This window comes from Rhinoderma darwinii, chromosome 7 (genome assembly GCF_050947455.1).
Source record: "Rhinoderma darwinii isolate aRhiDar2 chromosome 7, aRhiDar2.hap1, whole genome shotgun sequence".
NCBI classification, from domain to species: Eukaryota; Metazoa; Chordata; class Amphibia; order Anura; family Rhinodermatidae; genus Rhinoderma; species Rhinoderma darwinii.
Window position 1 is genome coordinate 41,691,070 of NC_134693.1, and position 12,224 is coordinate 41,703,293.

The 12,224-nt window shown below is 43.6% G+C and overlaps 2 protein-coding genes across 9 annotated transcripts in view; one reads left to right on the plus strand and one right to left on the minus strand.

Moving 5' to 3' along the window:
* Positions 1-2,172, minus strand: part of LRRC8B (leucine rich repeat containing 8 VRAC subunit B) — a 29,651-nt gene extending 27,479 nt beyond the window's left edge. Inside the window, exon 1 of one of the 3 annotated variants that reach the window (XM_075833247.1) lies at positions 2,087-2,172. The gene's annotated coding sequence lies outside the window, so the exon portion shown is untranslated. Of the gene's footprint in view, positions 1-2,052 lie in introns of all 3 variants that reach the window. The other 2 variants (XM_075833246.1, XM_075833248.1) reach the window with 2 other exon arrangements.
* A 190-nt stretch (positions 2,173-2,362) lies between these two features.
* KYAT3 (kynurenine aminotransferase 3) overlaps positions 2,363-12,224 on the plus strand; it is a 38,235-nt gene continuing 28,373 nt past the window's right edge. For 2 of the 6 annotated variants that reach the window (XM_075833250.1, XM_075833256.1), the window contains exon 1: positions 2,372-2,431. Coding sequence is in view for 1 of the 6 variants with exons in the window: in XM_075833255.1 (XP_075689370.1) it covers positions 2,390-2,431 (42 nt within the window). In the remaining 5 variants the exon portion in view is untranslated. Of the gene's footprint in view, positions 2,432-4,472; positions 4,751-5,161; positions 5,439-5,699; positions 6,094-12,224 lie in introns of those variants that run through there. The other 4 variants (XM_075833251.1, XM_075833252.1, XM_075833254.1 and 1 more) reach the window with 4 other exon arrangements.

Consider the following 12,224-nt stretch of genomic DNA (forward strand, 5'->3'; position numbering starts at 1 on the left):
CAACTTTCTATTTTTAAAGTTTTATTAAAAACGTATTTTTTACTTTTTCAGATACAGCTGCTTTGTATCCTGTATACAGAGCAGCTGTATCTAATGCTGAAACCTGTATCTGTCAGGTCCGCGGGACTGACGGGTTCAGTGTCAGAGGGTCCGGGGTGTCGGACACGCAGGATCGAGATGCTATTGATCACATCTAAGTCATAACTTAGATGTGATCGATTACAGGTGGATCGACCGGTCAGTCCCGCGGCCCTGACGGATTCAGGTCTTAGCGCACGATACAACTGCTCTGTATACAGACTACACAGCAGCTATATTTAAAAATGTATTTGAATAAAAAGTATTTTGAAAGTTGCACCAATCACACTGATAGACACTTTTATTAAAATACAAAAATGATAACAAAAGGTGTACAGAGCCTTTAAGGGCCATTTTCACACGGCAGTATTTTGCATCAGTATTTATAAGCAAACCCCCCCCCCCCCCCCCCCCGACTCTGTGATACCAGTGATAGCTATTGACCTTGGAATTACAAGGGTTGGACAGCTGGGATTAGAGTTTCCGCCGATCCAGAGTGTTGCTGCAATGTGGTTCCGGTCAGTCAGAGCCATTGCCCGCTGGTGGTCACTGCGGCACAACACCCTAGATGCAATGCTTTAGCCGCAAAATGTCATCAAGGGGTTAAAAAAACACTATTGCACACTATTCTTATGGAGGAAGATAAACAGATTTTCTTGAATTCTGCATTTCCTGGGAAAGCAAAAGGATTAGAGGGGTTAAAATACAAGACATCCTCAGACATTAGGCTGTGGGTGGACCCCATAGAAATTGGCGGGATCAGCCAACAAACACGTAATATGTATTTAAAGGGTTTTCCAAATTTCAAAGAAAACCTGTGTTAAAGGGGCTGTCTTATCACAGTAAACACCTTTATTATGAAAGCAACCGCAATCAGCTGACCGCTGTGTTTTGGCCTGCCTAAACTCCCAGCAAACAGCTGATTTTACAAGGGGGCCTTTATCTGGCTATAAATTTTCTCTGAAGTGGCCGCTGCAGGGGATATGTAGTATTACAATGTGGCCATAGAATGTGAGACCACCCTCAATGACGTCCATATGTGTATAAATTGACAGATTTCCTTTAATATTGATGACATGGACCACTCCAATTCTGATCTACAACCCGATTTGACATTGGCCGTGAAGTGGCGTGAGCGCACGCTGGACGGTGCACTTGCGAAGGTAACCATAAGACGCCAAGAGAGTATTGTACACGTTTTCTATTGTAATCACGTACGGCTGCCTCGGACATCGGAATTGGAGGGACACTTTAATGCTTCTAGTATAGTTAGAAATAATTAAAACATGGCCAGCATTACATAGGGGCTTTCCTAAATAACCAATCTACGTAGTGATGCATAGATATGGCTATCCAGAACTCTAAGAAAGCTGTGTCCCGAACTGGCAGCCACATTGGTCAGTACTTTCGCAGTATAGGTCATCTCAATGATTTTATGTGGAAATGCTCTTCAATGCAATCTATTTATCAACGTTCCTGTCACAGTATAAAAACAGTGCATGCAACGGGCCATAATTTACGGCAAATTTCAGAAATGTTGTAATATCAAAATCATACAAATAGAATGTAACAAAAATGCAAAGTAGAAATGCTTGCCATAGCAACCAATCAGATCACTTCTTTCATTTTCTAACCTATACTGGAAAAATGTAAGCTGGAACTTGATTGGTTTCTGCAGCTCCATGTATCTTTGCACTATTTTACATCAGGTCCAATGGGCTCATTATCTGTTAAGTCTCAATCACTAAATAATATGTTAATGTTGGACTCACATACACACTTGATAATCGGTTACAGAAGGTTGACCACATATATATCCTGACTATAACTCATAGTTGATAAACAAAGACGACATTCTACACCCCCGCATCTATCATCACCACCCCCTGTAACCTATATACTGGCACCCGGCTCCTATATCATTAGCTGGGAGGCACAGCACGGTGTGTTTACAGTAATGACAGAAAGACACACCTCGAAGCTTTCACTTACATGGCTCAGCTCTCACCTATCCCATCTGCCTGTGGCCTCTGTCAGCAGCTTCTTCCTACTCCTTCACAGATGCAGCGTATTGCTACACACACCAGCCAATAGATTCCCGCTGTGATCCTAGCTCGTCATTTCATTGGCTCCTCATGCTGTCACTCAACACGCATTCACCTATTACATGAGAGAACGAGCTTCTACAGCTGGAAGGGGAGGTACTTAGTGATGAGCTTTGCTATTGGTGCAGCTGTCCATCAATTATTCCATCCGTCTATTATCGGCTGTGCTATAAGTTGGGGTCACGAGCAGCCCGCCCTTTCCGTCCATGCTTGTGAAGTTCATTCAAGTAGAAGGACGCAGTCAGTCAGTAAGTGCTTGTGTAAAAATCAGTGCAGTCCTTTGTTTTTCAGTGTTCGTCAAGAGGTGCTGCAGTAGCTGTGCCACGCCCCTCTGTAGTTAGTGGGTTCTTTAGCCTGTGCCGTTGTTTTCATGTAACGCTCAGTCTGCACTGCAGTGATGATGTTTGTTTAGGGTTTTTATTTCTTTTAGTTCAAGGGGGGGTTTAGGCATAGATACCCTAAGAAACAAGCCAGTGTGCACCAGGGCGGGACGGAGTATAAATCAGCTGTGGGTGAATACTGTGCATGTTCGCACTAATTTAGAAATACACATCGGGAAGAATAGCCACCATTATTTTGGGGCATGGACTGTGTAGCCGCACTACTGTCTGCTCTAGTTCCTACAATTGATGCCGCCCACCTATGCCCCTTTAGCCGTAATGTATTAGCTGGTACGTTTATGATCTTCTACAGTTACCATTACTAGATTTGTATGTTCCCTACTTAGAATACAGTTGAGAATTGATATTTAAGTAACCCCCTATACCCTAAGAGTATGTTCACACGTGCACGTCCGTTACGGCTGAAATTACGGAGCTGTTTTCAGGCGAAAACCGCTCCTGAATTTCAGACGTAAAGGCAAGTGCAGGTGTTTTTCGCAGAGTCCATTACGGACGTAATTGGAGCTGTTTATCAATGGAAAACGGCTCCAATTCCGTCCCAAGAAGTGACAGGCACTTCTTTGACGCAGGCGTCTTTTTTACGCGCCGTCTTTTGACAGCGACGCGTAAAAAAATGACCGTCTGCACAGAACATCGTAAAACCCATTCAGATTAATGGTCAAATGTTTGCCGGCGCTTTCAAGCAGTATTTTTGGCCGAAATTCCAGGCGTAAAACGCCTGAATTACGTCCGTAAATAGTGCGTGTGAACATACCCTTAGGCTGGGTTCACACGAGCATGTAACATCCGTAATGGACGGAACGTATTTCGGCCGCAAGTCCCGGACTGAACACACTTCAGGGAGCCGGGCTCCTAGCATCATAGTTGTGTACGACGCTAGGAGTCCCTGCCTCGTTGCGGGACAACTGTCCCGTACTGTAATCATATTTTCAGCACGGGACAGTAGTTCCACGGAGAGGCAGGGACTCCTAGCGTCGTACAGAACTATGATGCTAGGAGCCCGGCTCCCTGCAGTGTGTTTGGTCTGGGACTTGCGGCCGAAATACGTTCCGTCCATTACGGATGTTACATGCTCGTGTGAATCCAGCCTTAAAGAAGCACTCCTAGTAATCCTTAGCCCCCCAGGTTGTAATTGAGGTGGCATAAACAATACTGTAGTTAAGAAATTTGCCTATGGCTTTAGCTTGTAGTTCTAGCCTCCGTTCAGTCACATGACACCCGATCTGACCGAATGTTAGTGTCTGCCCTGTGGACCTGAAGTCGGTCTTTCTAGTCATTCGTAAGACTCATTTACGCTTTTTATCGGTGTGAACATAGCCCTTTTTTAAACTAAAGGCATCTGTGAACTTCAGAAATGTTAGGGTATGTGCACACACAAAATAAAAAACGTCTGAAAATGAGCTGTATTCCCTTGAAAACAGCTCTATTTTCAAAGTCTCGTTTTTAACGGCAGTTTTTGGAGCTGTTTTTCTATAGTCTATGAAAAATGACTGAAGAAGTGACATGCACTTTTTCGCAGAAATCTTTCAAAACGGCCGCATAAAAAACGCCCCGTCGGGATAGAATGCAGTTTTTCCCATTGAAATCAATGGGCTGATGTTTGGAGGCATTCTGCTTCCGATTTTTCGGGCGGTTTACGACCCGAATAACGGCTGGAAATAGCCCGTGTGAACATACCCTCACTGTGCAGCTACTTTAAGCAGACCGCTCAGGAGTCATGGTCAGGATCTGGGCGCTTTCTTATATTCCTGACAGATGTTCACAATCTGAGGATTTCGGCATCGATTCCGTGTCAAAATCTGCTCACAATCGGACTCTAATCTAATTGAATGGAGTTTTTGTAACCCTATTCACATGCTTCTGAAAACATCTGCGTGGATTTTTGTAGGAGCCACGGAAGAAAAATTCACAGCATGTTCATTCTTCTTACGGATTATCTACGTTGATGTTAATGGAGCCTCTAAAATGTGCGCACAATCCACAGTTGTGCCAAAAACCTGCAGATTTGCATCAGGAGCCACGGCGATTCTAAAGGCAGGAACTGCAAACCAGCTCAAGGGTGCAACAGGAAGAGGCGTTTTCTACTAGTGCTGAAGGAGTGAGGAATCATGCCCCACCGTGGCCTACTGAGGGATAGATTTGGACATAGGCGCCACGATCTCCAAGGTAAATGTAAAAATATAGAGCCAGAAAAGTTACTTTTCAAATACTGATGATTTTAGAAGCGTTTATATTTTTTGCTGCTTGTAGAGGTCTTCTGAAAGTGCATGCTTTATCAGTGATAGCGCACGCACACCTAGACCCAAAAGTATAGAGTAGCAAATCAAGTAATGTAAAGGGTAAAGTCTCCCAAAAATGTATTTAAAATGTTTTTTGTTTTTTTTTTCAGGTGGAGGCCGCATAGATCTGTACTAGTTAGGCCTTATTCACACGGACGTCAGTTTTGCGCGTGCAAAAAAATGCTGCCTTTTGCGCGCGCGAAAGGTCTGTGTCATCAGCATATCATGCGTGACTGTGATTTTCGCGGAACCGGCATTATTATGACACTCTGGTTTTATGTTTGCATGCGGTTTGCACGCACCCTTTGACTTCAATGGGTGCGTGCTGCGCGAAACACGGGCAAATATAGGACAAGTCGTGCGTTTCACGCAGCGCACAATCCGCTGACAATCTGAATGGCCCCATTCATTAACATAGGACCGTTCGACGAGCGTTAAAATCGCGCGCGTAGCGCGGCCGTATAAAACTTTCGTGTGAATAAGGCCTTATACTGATTGCAGTCAACGTCAGAAGCGGGGCATCAGGTCTGCCAGACTGTACCCGAATTGGTACGGGCTGTCAGTTTGGGTTATCGGTGAGTATTTTGCTGTAGAAACGGATCAATGTTGCCTGTCGACAACATGAAGTTCAGTAGATATTGCTATTTTGAACAGCTGTGAATGCCACTGTACCTTGCAGCCACGGGCCTGTATTTATCATGTACTGTGTTTGTGTGGGATGGTTGTTTTGTCTCTTCATAGGCACTCACAAGACAATTAAATGTTGGCAACCACTAAATCTGTCGTGGTGCCACACTGATGAAGAGCTTTCACATGGTTTTTGTTTTTCACTCTAGAAAAGGACATCAGGACCAAGTGGAAGACTCTGTGGGAATCGTACTCTACAGTGCCTAGAAATGAGTGGGTCATCTCCCTCCTATCACCTGAAGTGGTGTGTGTGTACTAAAAGTAGCTGCTGTTTCTCATGTCCAACAAGGGCCTCCGTGTGTAAGCATGTAATGCTTTGGATCTACGGAAGAAAAAGAGCTACATATTTTATTTTTATTTTTTCTATAGATCTGAAGGCAATTATGATGAGCCTGGAAATAGCCCCTAGAGCAGGAGAAAGCAGCAGAGCGGAAACCCACTTCTCCACCAACAGCAGTAGCCCTGGAGGGGGAACAAGGAGATGAGGCCATCCCAGCAGTGTGTCCCGCCCTCTGACCCGCACAGCTAGAACCTGCACACGAGGTCAGAGAACCATCCGCACAGCAGACAGGCAGTTGGAGGTAGAAAGTGAAAGTGTCCCTTATCCGGAGGGCTGCTTGTGGCGACGAAAGCAATTTTTCAAGCAATTTTTCGGATGTGCGGTCACTGTTGCAAGATGCATTCAGACGCCTGGAATAGATTTATAGCCTATGCTGCGCTGATGGTCTTTAACTCTGTAGACTCCCTGCCAGAACTCTGATATCTTATGAACGATCCTCCATTTGGTCACGGTCTTGAGTGATGCTCCTTTATTTAGAAGGTCTGGGGTTGTGTCCGACTCCACCCAGACAGATTCTATTAATTTGCCATAACTCAAAAGTAGAAATAAAAACAAAACAGTTTGAATTATTTACATTCCCAGTTGCATATAAAAGCTTAAAAAACAAACAAAAAGCCAGGTCAAATTTCCATATATACATTACGGTCAAATAAATAAAAAAAATTCGAAAACAAACTGATGGCCTCTTGTTCTTAAATGTCAGCTTTATTACAAATCACAAACCCGATTTTATAAATTACTTTTCATAAATAAATAGTACGAGTGAATATAAAAAACGAATATCTTGTTAGAGAAAAATACCGTCACATATCAGGCTTTTTTCCTTCTCACTCCTGTTTTCTTAACTATTCACTCATGGAATCTGTTGAGGCAGAGGATATGGTTTCTAAGCTTTACTGAGATCAGGTTACTGCTGCCCATACAATTCTATGGGGAGCAAGAGAAGGGGGTAACTGGGGAGTAAGGGTGCATTTAGATGACTTCGCTGTGTTAAACGCATCAAAAATCGTGGCAAAAACATGGGTTTTAAAGGTGAAAATTGATAAATAACTGTTTCAACTGCAAAAGTCACAAACCGTGACAAGTTGCTACTTTTGATGCAGAGTTATCACGTGGCCAAAAACGACTCCTCTAAATGTGCACAGACCCAGATGTGCTGTAGATACTGTTCAGGGTATGGCCATGCGTAGCGTAAACACTGGATTTTCCATGTCTTATTTTATTTCGGAAAATCCGCAGCGTAATACAGCGGCAGAGTGGATGAGATTTGAAGAAATCTCATCCACACACTGCGTAAAAAATACGCTGAGAAACCGTTCATTAACCGGTTAAGGACTAGGCTGTTTAACAGCTAAATGACCAGAGCAAATTTCACAATTTTGCTATGTGCTTCTTTAGACGACTATAACTCTGCAGGTGAATAAAGTTCATCTTTGAATTTTACTCTTTTTAAAGGACAGATAGGGCTTTGTTTTAGTGGCATTTGTCAGTATATATCATTTTTATTTTTTTCTCTAAAGTGGGCAAAATTGGAAAAAAATGCAAGAATTTAGCAATTGCGTCAGTTTATGCTAGCATTTTTCACACACTGTATGGACCACGGACAAAATTAATCTCCTTTCACATTCTTCCACTTCTCCCGTGCATGGGGATACCAAATGTGTGCCTTATTCACTGTGCGGGCATGTGCCAGGGCTTGGCATAAAAGGAGGCTTTTTGGCCTTTTCGGTCCAGGAATTCTGCACTTGATTTTATAGCCGCATACTGTTTTCTGGGGGGTGTAATGCTGCTGAAAGATTAGAAACACCCCATGAATGACTTCATTCACACAAGTAGACCCCACAAGGTTTCCTTCAAGGGGTTTATCATATTTTTAGACCAGTTTTCTTCTGAAAGTTTCTTGAATAAGATGGATCAAAATAAAATTAGCAATTTTTTAGCATATGCGTCAGTTTATACCAGCATTTTTCACACACGGCATAGACCACGGCCAAAATGAATCTCCTTTCACATTCTGCCACTTCTCCTGTGCATGGGGATACCAAATGTGTGTCTTATTTATCACATAGAGATGTAGGAGGGCGGACGATAGAAGAAGCTTATTTCACAAATCGCTTTTTTTCAAAGCTGGTTTTACAAAACTCAACAGAGTTTCTATAACACGTCCAAAATATCTGCTCTTGAAGCAGAAATCCCAAAATATTCATCTAGGGGTATAATGGGAATTTATTTTTTTGGGTTTTCTAAAATAAGAAATTGCAGGTTTATGCAAATGGTGCGATCCAGCAGATGAACTTTAGAGAATATGCAAACATGACATTCACCCCCCACCCATTCCCTCCCTCACCCTTGGAGTAAAATCAGGGGAAAAATAAAAATGTAATGTAGGGGCAAATATATTTTCAACAAATTAACTAAAATCTAATAATTCAGAACAGTGTGGTATTTTTTTAAAACATGGCTCAATGCACATGCCTGGTTATGAGGGACAGAAATATCGGGAATCTTTGCGGTGCCAGTCTTTTCTGCAGACGCGACACTTTTTCTGGGGGTTGCTTCTGGTTGCTGTTGGGGGAATCCGACTGAAGTGTCAGTCAGTCGCGTGACATCCTCAGACTGGGGGCATTCTCTGGTGTCCTGAACATCAAATATGAGGCCTTCAATAATTTTTTCCTGGAAATCCAGGTATGTGTCTCTGCCTCTGTTTTTTTTTGTAGAGCACAAATGAATTGTGGATGGCCACCTGTAACAAATAAATGCCGACTTTTTTGTACCAGGTTTTAGTTTTGCGTTTTACTAAATAGGGATGTAAAACCTGGTCACTTAAATCCTCCTCCCCCCCCCCATGTACTTGTTATATTCGGACACGCTCACTGGTTTGTGTTTGTCCGGTGTTGCCCCCCTTTCCTTCACTGCCACTGTTCCTGCGTTATGAATCGGGCTTAGTACATACACATCTTTGCGATCCCTGAACTTGACCGCCAGCAATTCTTCAGATGCAAAAGCACAGGAGTCCCCCTTTACCATGCGCTTCCCCACTAATTGCTGTGGAAAACCAATTCTGTTTTTGCGCATGGTACCACATGCCCCAGTCCTTGCAGCATGCAAATGCCTAAACAGGGGCACACTGGAATAAAAATTATCACAGTACAGGTGGTACCCCTTGTGAAGCAGAGGCTGCATTATCTCCCACACGATCTTACTGCTGGTGGAAAGATCAGGGGGGCATCCAGGAACATTTATTGTGCGGTCCCGCCCTTCATAAATTCTGAAGGCGGTGGTATATCCTGACCCGCTTTCACACAATTTGTAGAGCTTAACGCCATATCTTGCCCTTTTTGAAGGTAGATATTGGCGAAAGCTAAGTCTGCCATGAAAGTTGAGGAGGGATTCGTCCACACTTACATTCTGCTCAGGGGTGTAGAGTTGCAGAAATAAATTATTCAGGGAATTTATTAGCGGTCTTATTTTGAACAACCGATCCCGGTTTGCATCGGTACTTGGGGGGGCCTGTGCGTTGTCATTGAAGTGGAGGAACCTCATTGTCTCCTAACGAGACCTGGGCATTACTGCAGAATATACTGGGGTGGCTTGGGCGGGTCTTGTTGACCAGTAAGACCTAATGGAGGGCTTTTTGACAATACCCATATTTAGGGTGAGCCCCAAAATTTTTTTTAATTCCTGCAAATTGGTGGGCGTCCAATCTCTGGCATGGGTGGATGAAGGTTTCTGCCTTTTAAATTGCGTGGCATATATTTGTTTCGTGGACAATCTGATTTAGGATGTCGTCCGTTATAAATAAATGTAAGTAGTCCATTTGGACCAAATTTGTATTGTCCACGGTTATGCCAGGAGTGGCCGTAAATCCGTGGATTCTAGGCCCAAAAGATGGGGCAGGTGCCCATACAAGAGCCTGGACTGGAGGGACCAGGCTGTCCCGTGCTACAGTGCTACTTGGCCCTGCGCTTTCATGTTCTGCAGTTTCAACTGCATCAGGGACAACGTCCCTTGAAGATGAACCTGAAGTGACGCTGTCATCGTCACTACCTAAAACAGGTTCCATCTCGGACGCCATCTCTGATGCGGTCTCCGACTCAGACCACAGCATGGCGTATGCCTCCTCGGCGCTAAACAACTTCCTCGCCATAACGTAACTAACACTAACTAAACAAATTTTTTTTTTTTTATAAAACACACAAACTAACATATATATACAAAAAAATAAACCGCTATTGCTATATATATTATATATATGTGGATATATATATAATTATATACTCCCTACCTGCCTATTCTAATAGAATAAAAGAAAGAAAGGTAGATAGAAAAAAAGATAGATGGATGGATAGATTGTATAGATAGATAGAAATCTATCTATACAGAGAATGTTTTAGTGTAACTGTATTTTTTTTCACTGTATTCTTCTGGCAGCAATTCTCCCGAGTCTCTTCTCCTCAAACTGAAACAATGTTTGAGGAGAAGAAAAGAGGCAGGAGATTTACTGCCAGAAAAGTCAAAATAAAACAAATGTGGTCGCTGTGATAGGTTTTCACAGCGACCACATGTTCAGGGACCATCAGATTGGTCCCTGATACTCTGCCCAGTGCCCAGAGCTGTTGGTAACAGCGTGGGCACAGGGCTGTGTGCACGCGATCGCGTGCACACTGTTTTCTATGCAGAAATGCATGTGATCGCTGTGATTGGTTGTCACAGCGATCACATGTTCAGGGGCCAAAAGATTGACCCCTGACATTCTGCCCAGTGCCCATGGCTGTTAGCAACAGGCAGGGCATAGAGCTGTGTGCACGCGATCGCGCGTGCACAGTCTCTGAAGTGCCGCCGTAAATAGTCTATACGGCGGACTTGAGACCCTGACCGCTGGCCGTATAAATACGGCCAGCGGTCGGGAACCTGTTAATTGACCTGCAGTTTTATAAACTGCAGCATGTCAATTTTTATGCTTTGGATTCTGTGCTTTCCTGGTGCAGGTTTTCCCCATTTTATTCACTGGGAGGTAAGACCTGCAACTCATAGCAAATAGTGATATTTTTTTTGCAGCGGAAAAGCTGCGATTCCACCTCATAAAAAGCTAATACTTACCCAGACCTATCTACGTCCAGCCCGGCCTCCAGGTATGACGTTTCATCCCAAGTGACTGCTTCTGCCAATCACAGGCTACAACGATCACATGAGATGAAATGTCATCCTTGTAGGCTGGGCTGCAGGATGTCAGGTTTTTTTTTACGGATGTTTTTGGAGCGGTTTTTCAGTGGAGTCAATGAAAAACTATCACCGTCATAGGCGCTGATGTTAATGGCAATATACTTGTAATTGACATCAACCACTGCCATTCAGATAAGAGAAAAGTACTTGTAGCTAATCTAGTGTGATTGTAAAGGTGGTGGCTGCTGCTGCATGCGTATGTGGTTACTGTTGGGGATCCCTATACAGTTGGGGAACTTGGCCACAGATTAAAAGCCTGCACCCAAATTTCCTCGGTTGCACTGAACATCGCAATGGGCGGCAAACACTGCCAGATCACACGACGTGTGCTCCTCACATTCCTGGAGAGAGTACATTTGCCAAGCTGAAGGTGCAGGGATGCAGAACTCTCCCCTGTGACCAAGAATCTGGAAGATGAGAAAAATAACAAAAGGAGTATAATGATGTAATACTTGCCTGCATCTGTTGAACATAGCCACCAATTATAACTAAAGATGGTCAAAAAGTTATTTCTAGTGATAAATTACCTCCGTGATGAGCAGCGCCTTGGTCGCTTTGATGAACCTCCTCATGATTGTGTCCTCGCTGAAAAGGGGTTTTCCTAGAATCCCCAGGAGGATGTTTTGCGCCTCCAATTCGACAAAAGGATTGAAATTTCTCCAGATATCTGAAAAGAAACAAAATGTAGAAATTGTTTATACTCCACCATACGCTAGGGCTGGGCGATTAATCAAATGAATTTGATTAATTCGCCGTTTCAAGTGAGCATGATTCTGGATTTGCCCAGAATTGTGAAATTAAGCTCTGCCCGCGTGGCAGGAGGAAAAAACAAGCTACATCAACAAGCAAACGCACTGCATAGTATTTCCAGTCTGCCATGCTGAATGCTGGCCCTGCTGTCACTATTATGCCGTCGGCAGCAAGAATGTCATATGCTCACCTGGTAAGCTTTTCTACCCTGCGGTTTTATTTTTGCTTGGACCAAAGTCACCAGCTTAGGGCTAGAGGGGTCTGTCAGTTATATAAAAACAGCAGGTCATGGCAGTCTGGAGTCATCAAAATACGTGAAATGATGGGAAGCAGTGATTTAGTTCTACTGAGCTCGCTGCTG